This window comes from Epinephelus moara, chromosome 14, assembly GCF_006386435.1.
Source record: "Epinephelus moara isolate mb chromosome 14, YSFRI_EMoa_1.0, whole genome shotgun sequence".
NCBI lineage: Eukaryota > Metazoa > Chordata > Actinopteri > Perciformes > Serranidae > Epinephelus > Epinephelus moara.
In genome coordinates this window covers 5,316,838-5,344,440 of record NC_065519.1, presented here as the reverse complement: position 1 = coordinate 5,344,440, position 27,603 = coordinate 5,316,838, and the positions used below count along the sequence as shown (strand labels likewise).

Below are 27,603 nucleotides of genomic sequence, written 5' to 3'. Positions count from 1 at the left end.
TTATTCATTACATATTTTAAACAGGGTAACAATTTGTAACCTATGACATTTTAAAAGTAACCTTCCCAACACTGAAAACATCATATATATATATATATATAATATTTACACCTTAACCCTTTGAAACCTGAATCATCATCAGTTTACAAAATTGGTTTGATCTCTTTAGAGAATGGGGCGAAAAGGCAATGAGCAACTTGGCAAGAAATGTCACGCAAATTGCAAGAAATAAGGAAATTACCTAATACATATATATATATATATATATATATATATATATATATATATATATTAATTCANTTTTAGCTATTAAAAATAAATATACATATTATTTTATGTAATTTTTAGCTATTTTTCTCAGGTATTTTATTTGAACTTTTATTCATTTGCTTAACTTTAGTTTTCTTGTTTAATTTTTGTTCTTTTTTTACTTTTTGTTTTGGATTATTTTTGGGTAATTTCTTTGACAACAGAGTAACTTTGAATCTTGAACAAATTGGTTTGATTTCTTTAGTAAATATGGGGGAAAAGGCAATGAGCAACTTGGCAAGAAATGTCATGCAAATTGTAAGAAATAAGTAAAAAGTGACAAGAAAATCACCAAATTAATAAAAAAATATATACATTATTATTATTATTATCATTATTTCATTTTTAAAATCATGTTACAAAAAATAAATATGTATAGTGTTCAATTTAGTTTCTAGATTTTATTATTTTCACATTATTTTCTTGCTTGGTTTTGTTTTTTGTTTTTTTACTTTTCTTTTTTGGCTTATTTTTGGGTAATTTCTTAGTTAATAGGGTTACTCTTAATAACTTTTTTATACCTTACTCATTTTTAGTTGCTCATTGAAATCAAGCCAATTCACTCAGATTTCAAAGGGTTAAGCACATTTTGCTGATTATATACCCTAAGTATTGTCACAATGTGGTACTTTCACTTTTACTTCAATAAAGGATCTGAATATTTGTCGCACTACTGGTATTTTATCCCCCCCAGTTACCTTAGATGTTTTCGTGTTTTATTTTGAAAGGGCAAAAGGAAGTGGTCTATTGTAATTGACGCATCCTCTTCTCTGATTGGCTGACGGCCTGACGCTGTACGTGCGTAGGCGCTTCCTCAACTTGACTAGCAGAAACAGCAAAATAGAAGATGGTGAGTATGAAATGGCGAAAAGGCCACAATTTCCCACATTTACTGCCCGCGCTTCGAGCACTTCTCTCGCACCATGTTTTCTTAGACTCGTTGTCGAAGCGAGGAGGCCAACATGGCGGCTTTACGTCTTAGTTTTAGCGTTTGATTTTAGTGAAGCTTCATTCCGAGATGGATCAACGATCACATGACAGCTGAGCAGTTTAGTCCCCCCAAAAAATCCACTGCAACAAGCTGCAAGCACTTCTAAAGTCACACTTTGTATCTGCACGGTGGAGTTTCAGCTCGACACGTTTGTTAATCAACCACTCTTGTTGTCTGGCTATTTGATATCACGACATTTTGTACTTTTTCTCGTGTGCTAAGCAGTTAGCATGCTGTGCTAACAGCTACATTATCTCATGAGGCACTTTTCCTGTGCAGCAGTAATGATGTCTGTCACCCAGTTATTAACCCGTGCTATACCTGTCATTGATTTCTGACGTAATCACACTACTCAGACAAACTTACAGCTACATGTTATTTATTAGCTCATTCATTCATTCCCTCTTCATTTCATTTTCCTGTTTCTAGTTGGGAGCAAGATATTTATGAAAACATCAAGTTTAGGAACATTTTAAATCTATGTAGTTGGTGCATTATAACCAGTGGTGGAAGAAGTACTCAGATCTTTTACTTAAGCAGAAGTACTAATACCAGATTGTAAAAATACTCCATTACAAGTAGAAGTCCTGCAATTAAAACCTTACTTAAGTAAAAGGATGTAATCAGTAGGGGTGGGACTCATCAGAGGCCCCACAGTATGATATTATCACGATACTTGAGTCACAGTTATTACGATTTTAAATGTGTTGCAATATGATGAGTAGTGTGGTAACTTATGTTGTAATATATTATGATTTATTGCCTTTTTTTCAGCAGCAAATTTTGTCCCCAAAGGAAAACCTTGTCTTCAGTCTGTTCATCTCACTTAAGTTATTTTTTATTGCAGAAAATGTCTCCAGTGGACTGAAAAGTCTACTAATCTTATTAATCTAGTAGGCTACCAAAAGTTTAATTTGAATTTGCAGTAATAAGAATTTATATGAAGAATATGACAATACTTGGTGTTTGTGTATCCACACAGTATTGCCACACAAAAATATTGCGATACTATGCTGTACTGATTTTTCCGTCACCCCTAGAAATCAGCAAAATGTACTTAAAGTATTATTATTATTATTGCTGCATTAATGTGTGTGTGTCATTTTACTGCTGTAGATGTTTAAGGTTGTGCTATTTAACACCTTCATACACTGCAGAGTCGTTTCATCTACAGTACTATATAAGATCATCATGTGTTTGTAGCATGGCCGTCCTGTGAGACCCATGTATCTCTAAACTGCCTGTTTTCAGCTTTGTAAAGATGCATTTTGTAGCTGATTCAAGAGGTTTTTAAAGAGTTTATTGAGCATAAGAAGGAGGAGAATTTTCTCAACACATAAAGGAACACACCATCCTTCAGTTTAACAGGAAGGGGATGTAAAACTGTAATCTGAGTAAGTAACTAAAGCTGTCAGACAAATTTAGTGCAGTAAAATGTACAATATTTCCCTCTGAGTGAAAAGTAGCGCAGTCGAAGTATAAAGTAGCATAAAATGGAAAAAACTTAAAGGTCCAGTGTGTTGGGTTTAGGTGTGCATATTGGCAGAATAATAAGTATGTTTTCTTTAGTGTATAATCACCTGTAGATAATTATTGTCGTGTTTTTTCGTTAACTTAGAATGAGCCGTTTATGTCTACATAGAGCAGGTCCTTGTCCATCGAGTTTACCATGTTGCACCGCCATGTTTCAGTAGCTATGTAGTTTTCGCATCAGCCACAGTAGTTAGCAGCTACTCAACACAAGACGAACAGCATTGGGAAAGCACTGTTTTTTTAATGTGAAACTGCTTTATTCAGTGTTCTGACTGGTTTAAATCACCGGCTCCATTTGTTTTGGAGTTAAGAAACCTCTGCGGATAATTTGGCTCCCTGTAAAAACCTCCTGAATGTTTAGATCTTACGTTATCAGAGAAAAAAGGCGAGCATGCATTAGCAGGTGCTAGGCTAAACAGCATTTGAGAAACACGGATTTGTAACGTGAAACTGTTTTATTTGTTGTGATGAGGAAAGAGACCTCTGAGGATAATTCGGCTTCCACTAAAAACCTCCTGAACAATTAACGGTGAAGGAATTCTAACCGGGAGTTCACACTTTGCACACAAGAAAAGTTTCAGCTGGTTGCAATCTGCAGTCCTCACCGCTAGACGCCACTAAATCCTACACACGTCTCCTTTACGTAAAGTAGAAGTAGCTCAACTTTGACTTTATGCACAGTGCTTGAGGAATTTACTTAGTTACATTCCACCACTGATTACAGCTAAATTCCATTCCACACTTTGATTTGCTTCCCCACTTGATTTTGCTCACATGCAGTCAGGTAAAAACTGTACATGTGCTTCATCATCATCATCACTAACCATCAACCATTAACAATCAGTTCAATCCACATTGTCATTTAACTTTTCTTATTTGTTTTTTGGATGATTAATATCTGTCTACTTAATCCATTCACTTTTTAATTTCTAATTTCAGTTTTTCCCTCTTGTCCCAACTCTTTCTTGTCTCCTGTTTTTCTTTTTATATTTCTTCCCCCCCCCCCCCCCCCCCCCGAATCTTTGATCATGCCTCGTGTTGTTCTCTCCGTGCACATCCTGCCTTCCTCCTCCCTATCTCACCCACTCTCCTCCTCCCACCCCTCATTGCCTGTCTCCAATCAACTAGGCTGGTCACCGGGTAAGTGCCCTCGCTCTGTGTTGGATCCCTGTTCTCTGCTCGCTCCTCTGCCTGCCACACTAACACAGGGTTTGGATCGCACAGCTGTGGAGGTCTGCTGTCTCTGCTGCTAATTCAGCAACTGCACTGCAGGGATCTGGTGCCTGGCAGGCAATGATGCTTTAGCTACACCTGCTCTGTCATAAACAACAAATGACGTATCACTCAAATCCCCAAAAATAAGTCAGAATAGGAAACATCAAGCTCCCATATAAGATTTTAAGAATCTGTAAAGACTACTATGACTCAGGCAGGCTTTAAGGTCACAGTGATGTTTCACAACTCCCTCGTTTGGGACTTCTTACCAGTGACTCATCTATTTCAAAACAGGAAACCCTCGTGAATGGAGACTCTCCACTTCAGCAATAATATATTGCTGCAATTGGATCAAATTTAAGCAATTCTTTAGTGAGGAAATCTAATTTGTAGTAAAACAGGTTTACTGTTTTATTTCTAGAGTGAAGGCAGGGTGTCTGCAGGTCCTTAAAATGTCTTACTATAAACACGAGGCCTTAAAAGTCATTAAATAGTCTTGAATTTGAATTTGTGAGGTCCTTACTGCCAAAAACATTTTGTCAGATTTTTATTTATCTATCCTCTAATTTCTTTGTGTTAAAATAATTCAAGCCCCTCTGCATGAAAGTCCACATTTCTGATGTTACAAATCTTTATATCTACAGCTGAACCCAATACTTAAAACTCGCACTTACCTGTTGGCAAAATGTAGATTAACTTAACTCATTTTAATAACCATATTCCTACATAAAACCTACCTCTGCAGGTGACCACATATACGGCAATCCAAAAGCCAAACTTTTAAACCACTGACAGGTGAAGTACATAACATTTATCATCTCGTTACAGTGCAATGTGTAGTCGGGAAACCTTTGGTCGTGGTATTCATGTGCTTGTCACTTGGCACCATCCACCCAAACACCACTACAGACCAAGTACCCCACTCATTGCACTGGCACTCCCTGATGGCAGTGGCCCCTCCAGCAGGACAGTGCGCCCTGCCACAGTGCAAAAGTTGTCAGGGAGTGGCCCGGGAATGTGACAAAGATCTCAAGGTGTCGACCTGACCTCCAAATTTTACAGATCCCAATCCAATCGAGCATCCGTGGGATGTGTGAGTTCGCTGCCTCATAATGCACAGGACTCAAAGGCTCTGGTGCCAAAGCCCTGGTGCTGGACACTCCAGTATACCCCCAGAGGTCTTGTGTCCATGCCTCAACAGGTCAGAGCCAAGTCTGATCCACCATGAAGCCTCTGACCTGTCGAGACATGGACAGAGCCGCCACATCCCACAGATGCTCATTCTGATCAGGATCTTGGGATTTTGGAGGCCAGGGTGACACCTTGAGGTTTTAATCATATTCCTCGGGCCATTCCTGAGCATTTTTTACAGTGTGGCATGGCACATTGCCCATCGGGGAGTGCCTAACCACAAGGGGTGTACTTGCTCTGCAACAATGTTTGGGTGGGTGGTGCACATCAAGCAGCTAACGAGATGACCACTTCGCCTGTCAGTGGTTTAAATGTCTTGGCTGATCAGTAGGGCTGCCACGATTAGTCGACTAATCAACTATTAAAATAATCGGTGACTATTTTAGTAGTCAACTAATCGGTTTGAGTAATTTTTCATAGAAAAGTACTATAAAAGTACCCCAAAACACTCTTATTGCAGCTTCTTACGTTCAGCTTTACACGCTCTCCTTCGGCTTGAGTATGAAACAAGACATTAGATGACGTAATTTTGGGGTTTGGGTGAGACAGACCGACATTTTTCAACATTTTAACACATTTTTCGATGAAATGATTAGTCGACTAATCGAAGAAATAATCGACAGATTAGTCGACGATGAAAATAATCGTTAGTGGCAGCCCTACTGATCAGTGTACCTTTAAACTTACCAGCATTGCTTGAATAAGCAAACAATTATTTGTCCAAAAAAAAATGTCTCAAATTTGGTTAAAAATTATCTGGAAAAGGTCTTAATAGCATCAAATGTAAGCATCTTATACCTGTAGTGTTTTTGACAAAGCATGTGTATGAAGTTAAAAACATATACCTTTGATTGTACACATTTAAGGTATGTCCATTAGTTTCTGGTTTGTCTCAAAGTTATTCAGCTGTGTGCACCATTTTATCATCTGATCTGATTTATGGTGTAAAATAAAACCTTAAAATGTTGGGTTTTTTCTCACCAAAGTCGTAACATGCTACCACAATTAACATTTACAGCATCTCTCTACAGGCTAGTGGAGTTAAAATGCTATTGACAGGTTTCATGTTTAGTATGAACTTTAAGGTTTGGTGGTGTGTGATTCTTATTGATTCCTTGCGTTGTGTGAAAACATAATTATCTCACTCTCATGTCCTGTATCTCTTATTGAGTGTCTGAAATCCAGCTGTGCTGATTCAATCCATATAATCCATATTATTCCACCATGGGCTGTGTTTTTCCCCAGATTATGTAAGAAGTAACTTCCACAACCCAGATTAGATGCTTAATGAAGAGTTCAGACACTTAATAAAGTCAGCTTTACTCACAAATATTGCTTATTTACAAGTTTTACTTTTATGAATTAAGCCTGTTTATTCACTGTACTGCATTAATCTGGAGTAGGTTGTTGTTTGGGTGCATTAACAAAGATATGGACAGTAATCTGATGGTTTTAAACAAGAAACTTGATAATAACTAACGGAGGTGTACAGTGGCTCTGGTGGATACCGACCTGTGGCATCCCACAGGGCTCTATCCTTGGCCCACTTTCTTTTTTCTTTAATCAGATGCAACACCACACAGCCTGAACTCTCCCTCATTGGTGCGTGACTAACCTGTGTGTGTGTGTGTGTGTGTGTGTGTGTGTGTCTGTGTCTGTGTCTGTGTCTGTGTCTGTCTGTCTGTCTGTCTGTCTGTCTGTGCAATGCTATCAGTTGGTCCTGGTGTTAGGTGACCTGCACATCCCCCACCGGTGCAACACCCTGCCAGCCAAGTTCAAGAAGCTGTTGGTCCCAGGGAAGATCCAGCACATTCTCTGCACAGGCAACCTCTGCACCAAGGAGAGCTATGACTACCTGAAGACTCTCGCAGGAGACGTCCACATAGTCCGAGGAGACTTCGACGAGGTCTGTGCAACAATGAAAAAGAAACAGCGATAATGTCGTGTTTGGAGGGGATGACGTTGGTCTTCAGAGTCCAGCAGAATTTTTAGTTTGAAGAAACTTCCAATAAGAGGGTTTTCAACTAACGGCACAGATGGGGGAAAAGACATAATTAATGTGTCTAAATATTTAATTGCATGAATGAATTGAAATGGATCCCATGCCGGTACTAAAGACTAATTGCGTGTAATGAAACTGTAATTGCTCTCTTCTCACAAATTGAATTTTACCCTCCTAGTTTACAAGTTTTAGAAACAGTCACATTGAAAAACTGAAATCTTTTTATACAGTGATACCACAGCTGTTCTGTGCACATGTTTTTTAGTCGTAGATCACGAAGAACAAGTGTAACGTGACTTTCAAATCAAAACTCTCTCCTGTTCTCGTCTCAGAACCTGAACTACCCGGAGCAGAAGGTGGTGACAGTGGGCCAGTTTAAGATCGGTCTCATCCACGGCCACCAGGTGATCCCCTGGGGCGACATGGCCAGTCTGGCAGTGCTCCAGAGACAGCTTGATGTCGACATCCTCATCTCCGGGCACACACACAAGTTCGAGGCGTTCGAGAATGAAAACAAGTTCTACATCAACCCTGGTTCGGCCACAGGAGCCTACAGCGCACTGGAAAGGTAGAGGGGTCATTCACACTGATGAAACATAACCTCCCACTGTCACCTCACAGGCTGGAGATGAGGACAAAGTCTAATTGAAGCACTGAAATAAAAAATCCCTTGTTTACATGAGTAGTCCAGATCCAAAGGTACAACCACTCAGACACTGGTACCATTGAAGAAGAAAGTCATTTATAAATTGGCAGAGAAAGTCCCTGTGGGATAGGGGGTCAGTTTCACTATTCATCACATGACTGGAACGAAACAGGGAAAAAAGTAAACGGGAATGTGTAGGATGGGAAAATCATCATGATAATATGAAGCTAAAAATGTGAAGTCAGCAGTTATTAGTTTGTTTCCACAAAGCATACGTAATGTATGCTTGTAAGTCTGAGCTCATGTAATTTTATGTCAAGCATATAAAGTAAAGTGGTTCATTTGTTTAGATAATATCACGATGCAAATTTCTACCAGCGCGTCATTGATAATTCCCACCACGTGTAAGCACTGAGCTAACGGACTATGGGCTCGTTATTTGCCACATGGTTGTAGCAGTTAGAATCAGGACAAGGTTTTATTATCAAGTAGGTTTTCACTTACGGGGAATTTGCCTTGGTGTTTGGTGCACACAAATAATACACAATAAGCATATCAAGGGTCAGCAAAACTACTGCAACAGTCACTAACATAAATGTAACTACAAAAATCAGAATAAAAATATGAAAAATGTACTATAAAAATATTATGTAACGGAAGTATGTGAAATACAGCTGTTATGTTTGGAGTTATTTTAGCATTATGTTATACTGATTGATTATGCTTAGTTTTTATATATAAATATGCAGTTCCTCTGGAAAAACACAATTTTCTTTAATACTTAAAAACCCAACGCGGGAATGGGACGGGACACAAGTCCTGGACGACCAATCTTGAAACCTGTCTCTAGACCAAAACCAATCTCAAGTACAACAACACTGCCAGCTGCAACATTAATATATATATTCTTCTGATTCTGCATATTGAGTACTTTTACTTTTGATACTTTACTTATATTTTGATGTCAGACAGTACTTTTATACTTTTACTAAAGCAACAGTTTGAATTCAGGACTTTAACTCACAATGGAGTATTTTTACTAGAGCTGCAACGATTAGTCTATTAATCAAATCAGTCGACTGAAAGAAAAGAAATCGCTGATACTTTTTGATAATTGATTAATCATTTCAGTCAATTTCTTAAGCAAAAGTGTCAAATACTGGTTCCAGCTTCCTAAATGTGAGCATTTGCTGCTGTTCTTTGTCTTTTATGATTGTAAATGAAGAGTCTTTTGGTTTTGGACTGATGATTGGACAAAGAAAGCATTTTGAAGATGTCATTTTGGGCTCTGGGAAATTGTGTTGAGCATTTTTCACATTTTTTGATATTTTATAGACTAAAAGATTAATCAATTAATCTTGAAAATATAACGATAAAACAACAACTGGCCAGCTCACTCAGTGTAAAAGTCCACGGTACAGGCAGGAAGTCCAAAATGCATCCAAGGCACTCTGACTGTGGTCAAAAATCCTTTATTTATACATGGATAAACCAACGTGTTTCGACAAGAGAGTCTTCATCAGGGTGTAAAATGCATTGGGAACAGGTGTGCAATTTAAGAACTCATGTGGGGGTCATGTGACACAGGTCACATGATATATTGGTGTAGCCGTAGTAGACAAAAACACATTGAAAGAAACTGCAGATGAAAATGAAGTACATGTATACTATGAGTAATTCACATATCTAGATATATGTTGTGTTTGCAATGCATTTTACACCCTGATGATGCTGATCACATTATAAAATAACAGTTAACAAATATGACTGACATTTTTTGGAGCCTCTGAGGTTGCTGCAGATCTTTTCCACAGTGATGACGCTCTCCACTGTGACCTACATTACAACAGGTGTAACAGGAGAAACCAGACTGTAATTACAGTCAGAGGTGCAGTAAAAGCCTCAACCCTAAAACACGTCTGTCTTCTCTCCTCACAGCAACATCATCCCCTCTTTTGTATTAATGGACATCCAGGCATCGACAGTGGTGACGTACGTTTATCAGCTCATCGGAGACGACGTCAAGGTGGAGAGAATCGAATACAAGAAATCTTAAAGGACGGCGTGAGGAGGAAGAGGAGGAGTAGGAGGAGGAGGCTCTGTGTATCGTTTCATTCCTTTCCACCAGGGGGCAGCAGCTCCCCTGCAGTCACCACAATGTTAATGCTGTAACAAACTGTTCAGTAACTTAACTCTAAAAGAAAATATGTATTATATTGTTTATAAGTCATCAGCATTTGCTTGTGTCCAAGCTGTCATCTGGTAACTGTAGAGAATGCAATAATGTCACATGTATTTGTTATCAAAAGAAATATTTGGTGCCATTTTCTTTCCATTTTTTTTTGTTTGTTTTGTTATTTTGCCCCTCGTCGTGTCCTGTAACCACCAGGCCTTTAGCTTCCTGCCTTTTTTCATTTATTTCCCACAATAAAGATCTAATTTCACTCCATCAGCTGTTTCTGTCTTCAATAACACAGGAAGTAAAAACAATATGAACATGTATACATGTTGTGGATCACACTGTGGTCAAGGTAGTAGAGAGGGAACAGTTACTGAGGGGGAAATCCAGATGATGTCTTTTAATGGAAGTGGTTAAACTTAAGAGATCTAAGAGCAGATGACCAGAAGTCCCCAAATTTTCCTCCAGCTCACATTACTGGTGTTGGGTTCAGCCACTTTCTAACGATTGATTGTTTTATTGCAGCCAAAAAGGCCGGCAGCAGCTTTGTATCCTTCCGTCTGTTTCCAAAACACAACGTGACCCAGATAAGGAGTCTCCAAGTTCAGGGGTGTCTGAGTCTTAAACACTGTACTTAATATATTGTAAATGCTCTTCCTGTGTAAAATCAGTTTGGGACAGTCTCAAAATATATGACACTGGTTATGAGTTTGATTATTCTGAAGGTGTTGGACGGGGTTGAGATCAGAGCTATGTGCAGACAAGTCGAGTTTTTCAGCACCAAACTGGGAGAACAATTTGGGTACAGCGCCAGCTTTGTGCACGAGGTATCATCATAGTGAAAGAGGAAAGGATCAAAACGAAACTATTCATACAAAACTGGAAGAACACCATTGTCTAAAATATTGTACGCTGTAGCATTCATCTTTCAGTGGAAAAAGTGAGCCTCGTCCAAAACAAAAACCGAGCAGGATTGTCCACATGCTTTTTTCCACATGGTTGAATTTGGTGTCCAAAAAAGTATCAGTGCTGTACAGTAACCCTTAGTTACCATGGAGGACACACAGGAAATGGCTTCAGTGTCATTTCTAGCTTGTTAACAACAAATTTCACACAAATTACACATTTAAAAGCAGATTCAGCTTTTTTTTAGCAGTTGGTGTTCTTGGATTGGACTGTTTTCAGGCCAAAAATGTTCATAAGAATATATAATAATCATAAAATGAAATCATAAACTCCTGACATTAAAGAGAAGTCTCTGAAAGAACATGTAGAGCTTCATGCAGGGAGATAAAACCGACCAATCATACATTTTTTACTAGGAATGCACAATAAAATCAGCACATCATCAGTATCGTCAACATGCTTTATCTTAATTTGCACAATGAATAAATATTACAAACATTGAAAAGTATTATATTTCATGTCTCTATCTGCTGGTGGGCCGTCACGATAAGAGTATGCATGTATAATATGAAGTTAATTCCACTACAGAAGAGACTTGATGATCACTAAAATTAGGTGGGGAAAATGTGGATGTATCAATATCAGTATCGGTTATCAGACAAATAAGTTGTTAGAATTCTGGTATATTGCATATTGGCAAAAATCCAGTATTGTGCATCTTTTTTTAGTTTGTTTTTATTAACAGATGCTCAAATTACAGTGCAGGAGCAGCTCCAAAAATGTGTCAGGTTTCCATTTGTGCATTTGAATATTTTTAACAGAAAAAATAAAAGGACAAAGATACTTATAAAAAAAACATAAACAAAAAAAAAACAAAAAACAAAGAAAAAATATTTGAATTAATTAAAAGGATAATATTTCTTAAATATTCACAGAGAGGATGTACTTATGTAAGTCTTAGGACATTTTGACGTAAAAACATATGAATTTTATTTAATTTTAAACTATTTTTAATTTTTAATCAGCTAAATCAAATTTTCAATTATTTTCAGAGAAGAAAAATCATCTCTACTTTAAAAAAAAAAGCATAAAAAATCTGTAAAATCTGTTGCTGTTTGTTTTAGTGTATCCAGAAGGTGTCATTAAAACGTTAGTGGTTGTGGTGTCTCCAGGCCATGAGATGAGATCCCACTGCTCAGCTTTCACCAGCACAAGAACTGATCACGTGATTTCCTATAAACAGTCCTCTAAAGGTTTTCTCTTGCTGCCAACAGAGGCACCAAAGTACAAAACTAGCTGGTGCAGGTTTAACGACAACACTGAGCTGCTACTCACAGTGTTTCTATTCTGTTCGCTGTGTTTTGCTTGTTTAAGAGCCCCAATTTAATGCAGAATCGTTATAAACAAAGACGTCTGTTGGCCTTTGACATTATTCTCACGTTACACTGACACAAAATGTTACTGTGAGCGCTCAGAGGCTGAATAGAAATGTCATAAATCTGAGAGAGTGTCGTCATCCCATTGTCCCACAGACAGTGAACTCAAACATTCACTCAGAGAGTCATCCAGTCCTTCGTCCTCCTCCTCCTCCTCCTCCTCCTCCTCCTCTAACAGCTTGGTCCTGGCTCCTGGCAACAAAAACAAAACATTCAACCAACCACAAAGATAAAATAACTTTATCCATTTGATCACATGAACCCTGACTGATAAAAATAAAAGATAAATATGCATAAATATAACAGACGTAGATACAGAAGCTTGTCGACAAAATTACCCTGAAATTAGAGAAAGAAAGTTATCCCATATTTGAAGTAGAGATTTTAAAGAAAGCTTCAATGTCACATTTCTCACTTACGTCTTGGACTTTTTCTTTTCAGTGAGGGAGATGATGATGTACGTTTCTTCATCTTTCTTTGTTTTGATGCTGATGTGTTGGAGAGCCTGCAGTGTTGATCAAACACAGTGAGCAGGATTTATACTTCTGCGTCAAATCAATGCCCTACAGCATAGCCTGACGTGCACCTCCCCAGAAATGTAACTACACATCACAGTGACGCAGACCTCCTGTCTGCCTCTGTAAGCTGAAACCATTTCCCTCAGTGGAAACAAAACTTTTATTTACTTTAATTTCACAGATAAGAAATTGTCAAGAGAATAAAGCCTCCACAAAAATAGCATTTTAAGTCTTGTGTGTGATTTATCCTGGCTTCATAGCATTTTAAGTCTTGTGTGTGATTTATCCTGGCTTCATATGAGCAGAGGAAATGTTTGCTAACCGCTAGGCTAATTTATACAATGTAAAATGCCATAAGCTTGTGCTAATAACATTAGCATGTTATATTTGTTTGGAAAACATGTTTAGTATAAGACAGTTGTTTTGTCATTGAACCTTGTGAGTTGTAATGGAGCCAAATTTTGTAACATTACCTTTGTTAAATGTTGCTGTTGTCCCTGGCTTCATTTGAGTGGAAGAAATCTCGGCTAGCCGCTAAGCTAATTTATACAATGTAAAATGCCATAGGCTTGTGCTAATAACGTTAGCATGTTGTATTTGTAGGGGAAAATGTGTCCAGATAAAGACAAGTGTTTGTCTGTGAATGCTGTGAGTTATAGTGAAGCTGATTTGTGTACTTGTGTTTGAAATTGTCTCTATTAAGCCATGTTTAATGTGTGTTTAATGTGAGTTTAATGTGTGTTTTGAATTAACTAAACTTTACAGCACTTCACACAAACCTTGATGCAGACACACCACTACACAAGTAGCCTAAAAGCTCACAACGGCGTGCATAGGCTCTACATAGAGCTGGCGCACAAGTAAAAATCCTGCTTTACACTTGCTTTCAAGTTCTGTGTAATGTCGCTTTAAAAGGTGAGATATATGCCACCTGAAAAATAACGTGCACTAAAGAAAATAAAAATATATTCTGCTATTTTTTATGGCACAACATTCAGCTATGAATATAAACACTTTTAGAATAGTAACGGATGTGTAATCACCTTAAAATACATCTTCATAATCTCCTTTAAATTGTGTTTTTGTGTACAAATATTTGTTGAAAGTGTGTGACCCACCTGGCTTGACTGTTTGGGATTTTTGGAAGAAAGGATTTCCCAGAACTCCTCGCACTGGTGTTTATCTTCGCTTTGTGTTTCATGGTCGAAGGAAGTTTTGAGCGATGTTTTTCACTCACATCAGTTCCCGGTGAGATAACAGAAGTCGCAACAAGGTCGTCTCTTTCAGGGCTGCAGCCTTTAAACAGAGTCGAGATCAAAACAGTGTTAAAACACTTGTGAAGACATAAAGCTGGATTTTGATAATTTCCTGAGATAAGCACAAAAACATATCATAAATTGGAAAAATAGCTGGCACACAGCGTTGAATCAAGATTAGGGTTATCTAAAGTGCATTATCACACAAAAGTATCTCAACATGTTTTACTAAAAGCAATGAAAACAAAAGAAGAAATAAAATACATTCATCCATTTTCATCCGCTTATCCGGAGCCGGGTTGTGGGGGCAGCAGGTCGAGCAAAGCACCCCTGTCATCCCTCTCCCCAGAAAAGCTTTCCAGCTCCTCCTGGAGGACCCCAAGGTGTTCCCAGGCCAGATGAGATATGTAATCCCTCCAGTGTGTTCTGAGTCTGCCCGGGGCCTCCTACCAGTGGGACATGCCTGGGTCACTTCTTACGGGAGGCACCCAGGAGGATCCTGATCAGATGTTGAACCACCTCAAATGACCCCTTTTGACGCAAAAAAGCAGCGGCTCTACTCCGAGCTCCCTCCAGATGTCTGAGCTCCTCACCCTATCTCTAAGGCTGAGCCCAGACACCCCACAGAGGAAACTCATTTTGGCCACTTGTATCCACGATCTCATTCTTTCGGTCACTACCCAGAGCTCATGACCATAGGTGAGGGTTGGGACATAGATGGACCAGTAAATCAAAAGCTTTGATTTACTGGCCCATCGAGCCTCAGAGGGAGTTCAAGTACCTTGGGGTGTTGTTCATGAGTGAGGGATGTATTTTTTAACTCAACTAAAACCTCTTCTCCTCCAGTCACCCTATCCAGAGCCCAGGACAAGCTCATTGGTATGAAACTACCAATGACTGCTGCGCTGCATTGTACCAGGTACAAGACAGGGCCTGTTGTGTTAATGGTTACATACGATCTGAGAGGCACAGTAACAAACCCACACACTGCTTTATAGGTCTGGGTAAGGAGTGGAAACATGTAACTACAACCATCTGCTAGTTCCTCCAAAGACTTGTGTTGCTGACAAACAAAGGTTGGACAAACCTCTATGGTTGTTTTATTCTCACCTGCTTGCACACACCTCTGCAGCACGTTCATGTAGTGTTGGGTGATGAGGTTACGCACGTGTGCGGTGCTGTAGGAAGCTGCGATGGTGTACAGATAATCCTTCTGAGCTGGTGTAAGTGCTGCATGCTGTGGGAGAGACGGAGATCAGGTTTCACTGCTGAGGTTCACACTCACACACATACATTTCCTTTGTGTGACATCAGGCTGTTGTATTGTACTCTAATAACCTTTCACTAGCTCGGAACAAAGGATGAATTACCAGGTATATCACTTACAGTGACTCAGTAGTAAAAACATGTCACTGCAAACTCTGAATCCATCGCAATGGTTCAGCATATTTACTTATATATAAACGGAAGTCGGAAACGGGAATTTGCCTCCTCCGCCCTGTCAAGGGTATTAAAACCAGCTCAATGGTCATTAAGTGAATGTTTTATGTACAAAATAGATCTCAGTAAAGATTAGTTTTACCTGCAGAAATGGGCCTGCGCTCATGGTTTTAGGGATTTGTATGGTTGTCCCGTGTTGGAGTTGTGGTTCACATCTTTCAGCTGCTGCTCTGTTCATTCTCAAGCCACTGTTGAAGTTCACACCAGCATCTGTTACTGCTGTTATCAGAAAGAAAACAGACATTGTGACAAATTTGTGTGCACTGCGGAACAGTTGAGGGTGTTTGCTGCGAGGCAGGATATCAGGAAGTGAGAGTCTAAGTGTAGCTCAAATGAAAGACATTTAAAGTGTTAATACCTTTTCTGAATGGCCACACTCAAAGGATAACAGCGTGTCTTTATAGAAAGGAGTGGGACGCGGTAAATTGTGCAAATATTGATATTGGTGCAGTTCAAAGATTTTTCCTGGAAAGAATTTATGATGGTGCATTCATTTGTCCACATGAAGTGACCTTTGCACCTCTGGTTATTTGCTACATAAAATGGGCAGAATTGTTGGATTGTTTTGTTAAGTCGCAATTCCACCATCTGACCTTATCAGACAATCCAACAAGCAGTTTGTTTGAAGAATGCTGATACCATCCACCTCACAAAAAATCAAATAGGAAACATTACAAAAAAGGTTTTGCGCTTGGCTGAGGTGATGTTTTTAGGAATCTTATGACTGTGGGAAAGTCCTCATTTCAACTTCTCGAATCAGTTCCTCGTTCTTTGTGGCACTTTCAAGGCGAGCGACAGGAAGAAATACAAACAGGGTGTCCAGCAAGAGTTCAGCTCAGTATGGCACACCACGCCACTCGAGGTTCCACATCCAAAATATTGCCATATTGGCCATATTAATGCTGTGTTTACTCTACAAGTGACACAGAAACAGGCTTGCCTCTGCTGACGGGCATGATGGGAACCGAAAGCTGAGCTGACCTCAAGTTTTTTCATCGCTCCATTTATTTAGCTCAGTTAGCTTGCAGTGCACTCGGGGCTGCAATGGCGCAGTTAAATGTGATGTTAAAATGTGGCTCAAACATTAAACAAAGACATAGATATTTTCTGACCAAATGCAAATTTTAGATGACATTCAGTTGAGTTGCTCTGTAAAAAATAGCAGACACACGCAGGCCTGTGACGATGTAACCACGTTAAGGGCGTTTAAGCGTCACACTGTTGCTGTGCTGCTTGTAGTGTGACGACAGCACAACTCTGCAGTGTCTCATCACCCCAAAAAACACATAAACTTTCTAGTAAACAAACACAACGTGCACCACTCTTCCCCCGCCCACCTCTACTGATTTCCTTCATGTTGCTTGTGTTCAGCTCTGCAGCAATGTCTGCAGAGCCTGTCAGGCACCGGTGGCTCTGTTAGTCCATTTATAAACAAACCTAGTCTTGTAATTCACGTTATCATACTGCTTATGACTAATGCAACACAAGCTGGATTTAGCGCTTTGATGCCGTCAGCACAGGTTACTGATGCAATCTACTTTTTAATCAGCCGGAACATGACATAATGACAAATGCTTGTTCAGGAGGTTATATAAAACCAAACCAGTTTGAGCTGGTACACCAGACTGGAAAACCCCACACCGGAAACCGACTCCACTCCACGGTGTAGTGCCAAAAAAATGTGACAAAGCCTGATGACAACACACTTGGGGAAAGAATAAACTGTGATGGACATGAAGCGTATGACTTCAAGATTCTGCTCCATGAGCTGGAAACAGGTGACGGACAAAAATCTGATCTGTGTGGAACAATGAGGAAACTGAAACAAACATTAACGCCACATTTCGACTGCACTGAGAAATAAAGCTCAATAATTCAAGTGTTTTGTGTATTTCCGTACACCTGAGCCAAAACCAAAGGCTTGTATATGGGCTCACTTAAACTGATTCTCATTAGTAAACAGCACGAGTGAGCTTTCCTCCTGTAACTGAGCAGGCGTGACCCACGTTCAGGTTCAGGTTCAGGTGTAGGATTTCCCCTCTGTTCCATTGACGTCTTAACATCACTGTGTCAGCTAGAAAACCTGACACTCAGGTTTCAAAGCAGACAGGATACTGGACATGTTTTGTTTATTTAACGAGGAGATAGTGCATGTACATCTGTGATCTGACCCAAGGGAGGACAACAAAATAGACAGAATAAAGTGGATTCTATACGTTGGAGAAATTACTTGGGTTTCCTCTTATTTCTGCTTGTACAATTCTTCACCACTGACCTCATAAAAAAGTGCACTTCTGTGGGATTTAAACTTACCCATCTTTGATTCATTCATCCCAGTCCTCCTGCAACAGACAGAGAGCAACACAAGTGTCATCTCAGTGACATTAACACAAACTCACAGGTTAAAACACACAATCAGGACAAATCATTTGTTGCAGGCATGCACTAAAATAAAATCATTACTTTACCTTTGCAAAGCTTCATCCTGATGGAGCCTGTGGATCTTCTGACTTTCTGCAAATGTCACTTGTTTTTTCATGCTGGGAAGACGCACAGAGACTCAGTCAGGTGTCGTCTGAACAGGCAGCAGCAGCCAGTTAAAGACATGTCCGTCCACACTGAGGTCAGTCCAGATAATTAAAGTAAAGAGGCTGTCTGGCTCACTGAGGACCTTCAAGGCCAGTGGGTGTGTCCTTTTCCACAAAACTCCATCTTATTTGCTGAAAGAAAGAAAACAGGAAAAATAAGATGAAATTATAGTGAGCCTTGCAGTAAAATTTTCTGGATTCAACACTAAAAAAACACTTTAATTCAGGGTTTGCATGATCTCATTTGCAGGTATTTTGCATGCTCCAGTTTAATCTCGATACACAAGCAAATCAGGTAAACTGGGGACACTCCCTTGGAAATTCCTCTGTCCCTCAACATGACAGAGCAGGTATGAAAATTACCCATTTTATTCAGTAATCCAGTTCTTTGATGGGATTAAAACTGTTTATAAGTTTGAAGCTAGGGCTGGGCGATAAAACGATCTCAAAACAGGATCACAATAAAATGTATGCCGATGACAATAATAAACTATAGTCATTTTTACTCGATATGGATAGACCTAGATAGATCTGTGTCATGCAGCAGGAGTTAACAGACAGCTGTCAGTCAATCTGCAGTGTTGGGGATGAGCGTCACCGTACATGCCCATTTTTCACTGCAAAGATTGTGCTGAGGTGAGGAGGTGAAGCTGAAGAGGAGCTCACGTTATCCTCAAAAACTGAAGAAATTGTGGATAAAAAAAGTCACACTTGGCTACTTAAAGGTGATGACACACAGACAAAGACGGTCTGCAAAATATGTTGATGGTTGGTGCCAACCAGGACAGGAAACACAACAAACCTTTTCCATGACCTGTAAAGGTGGCATTCCAGCGACTTCACTGAGAGCATGGAAATCCAGGAAACTGCAGTAAGTCTACCAACAAGTGTTGCTCAACAGCCGGGCACTAGTGGGGCTGCACCAAAACAGCAATCAATAGTGTCCTTTTCTGCTGCGGCAGAGATATAACAGACGCACAATAACACACTGCTGCACTTTCTAGCCAAAGACATGATGCAAGATACTTTTCAAACTCGCAGCTATTTCTTATATATATTCTATTTCTTCTCATATATATATTATATATCGTGATAAATATCGATATTGATCAGTACACAGAATGATCGTGATAATATGTTTTGCCATATGGCCCCGCCCTATTTGAGGCTTTAGCGCCCAGTAGCTCAACGGTTAGAGTGGGAATCCCATGTACAAAGGCACTGTCTTTGCCACAGCAGCTGTGGGTTCAATTCCAGTTTGTGGCCCTTTGCTGCATGTCATTGCCTCTCTCTCTACCCCCTCACGCTTAACTCTGTCCTGTCAAATAAAGGCAAAAAGCCAAAAATACAGGAATCCTTGGCCACTGTTTGTAAACTGTACAGCCAGCCAAAGTTAAAGTGAAGCCAACCCCTGTTTCAGTGTCCACTTGTTGCTTTGCATTGCGATATTTTTGTGTGTTTTTTGGCACTGTGTGTATGATTTTAGTACCTTTCTTTTGGATGCATGTTACTCATAGTCTGGCACCTGATTGCTACCTACCCAGGAACGTACAGAACATAGAAAATAAAAAATATAAAGGCTGAATGCAGAGTATCTGCAGATTAGTACACCACCACTCACTTCAAGTGGGACAGTTCACCCCAAAATTAAAAATTCCTATTTTCCCTCTTACCTGTAGTGCTGTAACGTTAGCTAGCTCAGTGGTGCTAGGTCAGATGTATTTGTTTGGCGCTTTGAGCACCACAAGCTGAGTGACATCTAGTGAAGCTCTGCGTGAGTTCAATCAGGAACACTTTCTTTGTGCTCTCCCTCCCACTCCCACTGCTTCCTCTAATCAGCTGACTGTGAGTGTTCACTCTTCCAGTTATCCAATCAAACTTCACCTCAATCTCAATCAGCCAATCAGGATGCTACTGCAAAATTTTAAATCTGCTCTCTCCTCCGCTGCTGTCAGCTGTCATTGTAGGCAGAATTGTCGCGCCCTCCTCCACCTGTTCGCCTCCAGCCATCATATCCAGGAGTCCAAGACAAGTCAGCAGACTCATTTCTCCATTTTATCCACATCCTCTTCTCATCTCGTCTCATCTTCACCACCTCTACCACCACCAGTGTCTAGACCCTGGGGGGGTTCCCTATTTGACTATGGATTCTTCACCCTTCTTAAATCAAGCCATCTAGATGGGGTGTAATTGCCAAAGACTTTGTCCCTTTAGTATCTATGAAATCAATGACATGTCCATATTCTGTATTAGCAAACATTAGCATGCCAACATTACCTGCTACACATTATCACAGTGAGCATGCTGTCATTAGCATTTAGCTGAAAGACCCATTGCATGACTGTTGACTGCTTATTGTTTCATTCTGTCTCTCCAAGTAGTTTCTCTTGTTTTGATTTTTTATCTTTTTTGTGCTTTTATGGTGTTTACTCAGCTCCTGATAGGAGATGCACGAGCGGACTTTGCTCTGCATTACAGATCATTCGGAGACACTGAGAGAACCACGCCTGCAACCACATAATGTGTAACTGCACCAGCCTGTGGTTAAGAGGCATTTAGACTCCATCGACTGCTGTTATGCTCAACCATTTAGATTCACTCTTTCGTTTTTCCTGCATCATACAAAAATTTGACCCCATAGCTGGGAAATATTCATCCTCTGTTTCTGTTGGGACTGAAGGGAGTATCCAACTCTCCCTTGGCTACAATTGGATTACGGATATCCCCCAGTGCTCTCACTCAGTTCCGGAATATCCCTGGTGCATTCTTAACAGCTTTTTCTCAAGACTGCTCTCTCTGTTCTCCGAGGGTGGTAGCTGTTGCATCAGACACATGCAAGACAGACAGAAGTCAAACACACCCACACAGACTTACAGCTGTGGATTGAGATGAATCTATGGCACACTGAGAGTATTAACACTGCAAATAAATCAACACTGTATACGTTAGGGAACATTCCTATCAGTCTGTGAATCTTGAATCTCAAAGTAAATTATTTAACACAGCAAATGTGACTCAGCCATTGACTCATGTTGAACGGGAAAACTGGGAACATAATCATGAATAATCAAATACTTTCACATTTGAATTCGCTTTGGATGTCTTTCATTTCCGAAGCAATCTGGCAGCAATCGAGAGTTTGTGTACACAAGTGAAGATTCAAGATCAATGGCACATTATGCTGATAAGTGACAATCCTCAGATACCTGACGGCACAGGTGACCAGGAACAGGTGTCTCTCCCACTCACTTGTGCTGTTTACACCTGCAGATGAAGGAGGAGACTAATACTCACGGTGGATGTTACTATAAATAACATGACAGGGATATTTTTTTGTTTTTCAAGTGGGGTTGTAAAAGGTACTTATCCACAATCAGTGTGTTATATACAGTAGACTTCAGTCAGCACGCCCCTAGTTTGGAGAAGCAGGCTGGGGGCTGACACAGAAGCTCAGTAATTTACTGCTCTGGAAAGGGCAACAACAATAGGTGTTTTAGCAACCTAAAAAAGTGCCACCAAAAAAAAAAATCAGTGCTAGTTCAAGTTAACGCTATATTGGGAGTATTTTTGCTGATTAGCCTGAATGTTTAGCAGCGATTTATCAGCTTTAGAATAAGGGTGAGTACGGAGCCAGAAAATCATTTCTGGCGAAATTTCCATCTCTTACGTTTTTCTTTTTTCCAGGTTTTCAGTGACCATTTTCCTGAGCTTTGCTATTTGTTTAGCAGTAGCATACGCAGGTGTGTCAGGGTCACAGAACTGTGGGCGAAGCTCCGCATCCAAGGGCCCTCTCAGTGGACGAGAGAGGTTGAGCTCTGCTGGGGTGACTCCAGTCGACTCATGCACTGCTGAGTTCAAAGCAAAACAGAGTTCTGTTGAAAATATGTCCCAGGTTTTGTGCTTTTCGCCCACATATGAGGCAATCATGGCCTTCGCATTACGATTGATCCTCTCTGTCATGTTGGTTTGAGGATGATAGGGCGAGGTCTGCTTCTGGGATAGCTTCCACAGCCTGCAGGTTTCCTCAGAAACAGATGAGACAAACTGTGCACCTTGGTCAGAGAGAATGGAAGTTGGCACGGCCCACTGAGTCAGAATCTCTCTCACCAATACCTTAACCTCAGACAGTGACTTCCAATAAGAAAATGAGGCTGTTATATTGCACTCTTCAAAGCCAGACTCCATTGAGAAAAACGGCGATTTAATATTGCTGAACGCAGGAGCTGCTGGTCTACTGCTGCCTGATTAGTTTTCTTTTTTGTGTTATTGTGTGACTTTGGCGTTCAGTTCGGATTAATCAAAGTCAACAATAACACTAACTAACTAACTGATCGAGGCAGTGGGGGACCAGAACCTCCTGTGTTCAGCGTGCTAAAATTCCTTTTTTTGTCAATGGAGTTTGGTGGCTCCTCGTTGGAGAAGGTTGTCTGACGGAAAGGTAAAGCACTGAAATCACCCTCAATATAGTGTACACTTAAATAGATATTTATATTTTTAGGTGGAACTTTCTTTAGGTGCCTTAAATATCCTCATCCACAGCATTGCATTGCTTAGCTTTAATGTTTGACTCCAACCTGCTTCTCCAGACTAGGGGTGAGCTGACTGACACCTACCGTATGTTATACACTGACTGTATATAAGTACCTCATACAACAACAAAAATAAAAATGCTATACTTGTTTGTGATACATGATGACCTATTGCATTGTTTTGGTGTGGTGTGTAAAAGATAAGACACTTTTGAATAACCAGGTATTTGAGATTAAAACACTATTCCAGTGGTTTTACATGTTAAAGCTCGTTTACTACGTGTTATGTCCAACAAAATAAAAAAAACCCACTTAACCTAAATGTGCATTCATTCACTTTTTTCCACAGCACTGACATATTATTATCACATTATAAAGTTGTTTAAGGTCTGGTGTGTGTGGGATTATGTGGCATCTAGCGGTGAGGTTTCTGAACTGAAACTTGTACTATGTGCTAAGCGTGTAGGAGAGCTACAGTGCCCGATGCCAAAATGCAAAAATGCGTATGGCACTATCTGGAGCCAGTGTTTGGTTTGTCCATTCTGGGCTTCTGTAGAAAAAACATGCTGGACTCCAAGGTAGAGAATCCGCTCGGTATGAATGGTGCGTTCGTTTTGTACTCGGAAGTCGGAAGTGGGAATGACGTCACCTCCGAGTTGACAACAGTTTTTGCATTCTAGTTGACAACGGTGGACAAGTCGGAAAAAAACATGGACGCCAGCAAGAATGTTACCGTTCTGCCGTTGGGCTCGCCGTAGCCACTGTTAGCAATATCAGTTGATAACAACGCTCTATGTGGTATTTTGCACATACAGACAGCGTAGCAACATGCCCACGGATAAAAATTGAACAGTGCTATGGTTATGGCTGACCTAATGTAAAACAAATAAGATATAATTGCTATAAACAGTACTTTAGCAGAGTGTTTACTCACTACGTATGTGACCGGCAGCCATCTTGAATTCCTAAGTCGCTTTTGATGCGGTTGCTCCGAGTTTCCGAGTTGGAAATCCGATCTCAGGGTGTGTTCGAGTTTAAACTTCAGACTGGGAACTGGGAATTTCCGACCTCCGAGTACAAAACGGACGCACCAGAAGTAAATCCCTAAGAACAGCTTTTAAACTAATTTTACATAGTGGCCAAAAGTGGTATTACAACAACCGGGTCCATCATGTGATGCCATGGGGCCCAAGAAGACTTTTTTCCATAGACTTACATTGTGAAATAGACGTCCGTAAATCAGTGGATACTTTTCTCTGAGCGACGCAAAATGATTTGTTTCACTACTTCACAACTTTGTTTTTCCCGTTTGATTTGGATTTTTGCAGAAAATAAGCTCTGTGGCAAACAAACGTTTATGATACATACGCTTTTTGTTCAGCAAGATAACCTTCACAAATGAACACTACCTTCATGACTATTGAAGCCTAAAAGCAATCACCAGGAGTTAGATTAAACAAACTACACTGTAGTCACATGACCGAACATCGCCACCATAACAAAAATGGCTCAGTGTGATAACATTCTGCAGTCTCATTTAACCGCCTTTTTTAAGACACATCAAAGCTTAAAAGTTCATGACTGGGGTATTTACTGATGTATTTTATGTCAGAGAACAAAACATAAAAGTCTCTTCAGCTTGTGTGAACAACAGACCTTATGTCAGGCATCTAACCAAAAACCCATTCAGAAACCCACTGACTTTGAAACGAAGGAAATGGGAGTGGTAAAATGCTAACTTATTTCTGGGTTAGCACTTTTGTTGCCTCTCCACACTCCTGTGATAACATCCATGTCTGCCTGTGTCTTCTTCTGCTGACATAAATGACGCCTGACCTTAATGCTGTGTGCAGAAGAAAAGCTGAATTTTACATCATTATCTAACAAAACAATCTCATTACAAGGTTCAATTAGCTTTTCTGGAGCTACTAATTAAATCTGAACAACTATAATGTCTTTGAGTACCTGAAGGAAGTGGTGAGGTCAAGACTCAACCTTCAATTATTATTATTATAATATTATAATTTAATAGTATTAGTAGTTTTAATGTTTATGTTATTGTTGTGTGTCAACATGATGCAACACCTTTCACTTTAAGGCTGTAACCAGCTCTGAAGGAAAATGAAAGTGTGGATGAGGTAGTGGGGAAACCCCTTTATCTACAGTATAAAAGATGGGATCTTAGAGCTGCTGATTCAGTTTACAAAGCCCTGAGCAGCAACGTGCATCACTTAAAAGTCACAGATTCAGCCACTGAATCTTTAAAACTGGAGTTCAAAATGAAGAGATTTTTTAAGAGCAAATCTCAGAGCGACAGCAAGAGACCTTTAATGGAGAGTGAGAATAGCAACAACAACAACTGCAACATAGACGGTAAGTCTGTTTTATGACTGTGGCTTTGCTCTGTTTGCTTAGTTTACATGAATGAGTGAGCTTCTTTTCATTTACAGTATCGTTGTTATCTGATACCATCTGATTGTTACTGTGGCTTTATATTTCAGTGCAGCTTGAGATGAGGCTCAGTTGTTCAAACATCATTTTAAATACGATTTTCCTGGGTGTGTGTTTGTGAAATGTAAATATAGAACCTCAGAAGTTACAAAGTGCAAAAACAATGATGTGTTCTTTACTTTAATGTTGCAGCTGGTAAAGATAAAGATCATCTTAATTACTTTATAAACTGCTGAGTAGCTACATCTATCATAATATATCAGAAGTTACAAGTTGATTTACATTTTGTATAAATAATCTGAATCTGCAAAGTAACTAAAGCTCCCACGTAAATGTAGTGGAGTAAAAAGTATAATGTCTGCCTCCAAACTGTTGTGGAATATAAGTATAGAGTAGCATAAAATGGAAATATTCAAGTAAAGTGCAAATATGTCAGAATTTGAGGTCAGTTTCTTTCAGTACAGTAAATGAGTAAATGTACTTGGATACAATCTACAGCAGTATTTTACCTGGACTCCTCTTTTCATTCACAAAACAGGCCTCACAAAGTTTTTAAATTTACAGATATAACATGTAAAAACTGCAAAGTCTGTTAGGAAAGCAGTGTCAGTGCAGTAAAAATCAGACCTTACCAAACCGCTGCTTGGCCTCTGGTGTTACATTAATATTAACCATGTTGGAGAGTCCCACGCTCCTGAACAAATATGTGGCCTCAATTACCATTGAGAAGTGCTGTGCATAGTACACACACTGTTGTTGTGCACAATAGCGTGTGTAACTCATGCAGGTGTTGTGCAGGTTGGTGTGGAACTCGTGCGTGTAAACCTGTAATTGGTCCATGTTTGATTCCACTCCTTCCTCCTCAGAACGCAAACCTGTTATTCCCCCTTTCACATAGCTGAATGGAAAACTATGCTTAGCTGCCAGAAACTCAACTAATACACCAGAAATCATTAAATGAGGACAATTAGCAAAACCATGAGTAAAATTAATTCCAAAGATAAATGAAATATGTCGTCATTAAACTGCAGGATGGTTTGTGACATCCACTTGTGAATGTGAGGAAGGCAGTTTATTAGGTTAGTCATGTTTTGATAGTTGTTAGTTGGGTCACAGAGTGTCATCTGCATACAAATGGACACTGATATTATGCCTGTGTATAAGATGGCCAAGAGAATCGGACGTAGCACTGACCCCAAATGTACTGCAGCATACTGTTGTTTTTTTGTTTGTTTGTTTATTTTTGGTAGAACAAGATGAGATGTTAGCTAAGGAGGGCTAAAGCTGCCATTACAATAATGAATACATTAATTAAACCATAGAGAAAAGATGTAGAAATAAAAGTCTTAATGTGCAGGTTATTTAAAAAAGATAAATTACAAATACATCAATTTATTTAATATTTTCTATTATTAAGTATTATTCATCTATTTATTTATTTGACAAATTATTTATTTTGTATTCATATGTTTTCATATTTAATTATTTCCCATTTATGTTTACATTTATTTCTGTTTTTATTTAATTCCCTATTCATTTATTTTTGTTTGCAAATGCCTGAATAGTCAAGACAGCCAATGGCTGTTAAGTGACACCATCAAGGCACGCCCCCTCTTTAATAAAAACTGAGATACATGTAAACAGGAGGGGGGGGAAAAAATCAAAATCAAAAACAAGGTAATTTATTTAATAGATTAAAATATTTTATATATTTGTGATTTTTTTTCAAAATTACCTGTGCATTAATTTGATAATTGAGACTTTTATTTCTACTTCTTCTTAATGAGCTCTGCATATGTTTTGGGTAAAATCCTAAAGCTGTAAAGTAACTAGTAACTAAGGCTTTCAAATAGTTGTAGTGAAGTAAAAAGTACAATACCTCCCTCTAGTGGAGCAGAGGTAGAAAATGGCATGAGATTTAAAATACTCAAGAACAAGTACCTCACATTTACATCACACTCCACCTCTGGGTTTTACACTTGTAAGGAGTGAGTCAGCAGAAATATGACATACATGTATATTTTATAATTTTATAGTGATATTTATTAGTGGTATGGTGGTACAGCGGTTAGTATTGTCACAGCAAGAGGGTTCAAACCCCCTGTGTGGAACCCGCATGTTCTCCCCGTGTCAACGTGGGTTTTCTCCCACAGTCCAAAGACATGCAGGTTAATTGGTGACTCTAAATTGTCCATAGATGTGAATGTGAGTGTGAATGGTTGTCTGTCTCTATGTGTCAGCCCTGTGATAGTCTGGTGACCTGTCCAGGGTGAACCCTGCCTCTCACCCAGTGTCAGCTGGGATAATCGGGAGCATAATCACGACTCCTAACAGGATAAGCAGAAAGCAAAAA

At 39.5% G+C, this 27,603-nt stretch overlaps 3 protein-coding genes across 4 annotated transcripts in view; 2 read left to right on the top strand and 1 right to left on the bottom strand.

Annotated features, from left to right (window-relative positions):
- Positions 1-1,055: 1,055 nt before the first annotated feature.
- Positions 1,056-10,336, top strand: vps29 (VPS29 retromer complex component). Its single transcript, XM_050062816.1, has 4 exons — positions 1,056-1,159; positions 6,954-7,145; positions 7,574-7,809; positions 9,826-10,336. Exons 1-4 carry the CDS (start codon positions 1,157-1,159, stop codon positions 9,941-9,943), a joined length of 549 nt encoding a protein of 182 aa, XP_049918773.1. The 5' UTR covers positions 1,056-1,156; the 3' UTR covers positions 9,944-10,336.
- A 1,043-nt stretch (positions 10,337-11,379) lies between these two features.
- On the bottom strand, positions 11,380-25,993 carry LOC126401481 (protein FAM216A). Of its 2 annotated transcripts, none has more exons than XM_050062790.1 (8): positions 25,883-25,993; positions 18,151-18,402; positions 17,996-18,024; positions 15,765-15,901; positions 15,293-15,419; positions 14,045-14,222; positions 12,828-12,913; positions 11,380-12,600 (listed from the first exon to the last, which is right to left on the bottom strand). In XM_050062790.1, exons 2-8 carry the CDS (start codon positions 18,219-18,221, stop codon positions 12,464-12,466), a joined length of 765 nt encoding a protein of 254 aa, XP_049918747.1. In that variant the 5' UTR covers positions 18,222-18,402; positions 25,883-25,993; the 3' UTR covers positions 11,380-12,463. The 2 variants fall into 2 exon arrangements, with proteins under 2 accessions (XP_049918747.1, XP_049918746.1); XM_050062789.1 differs by lacking the exon at positions 25,883-25,993 and adding an exon at positions 23,734-24,032.
- The window catches only part of si:dkey-196h17.9 (uncharacterized), a 47,166-nt gene continuing 44,282 nt past the window's right edge, over positions 24,720-27,603 (top strand). Inside the window, exon 1 of the mRNA XM_050062775.1 lies at positions 24,720-25,172. Within this exon, the coding sequence (XP_049918732.1) occupies positions 25,079-25,172 (94 nt within the window). The 5' untranslated portion in view covers positions 24,720-25,078. The remainder of the gene's footprint in view (positions 25,173-27,603) is intronic.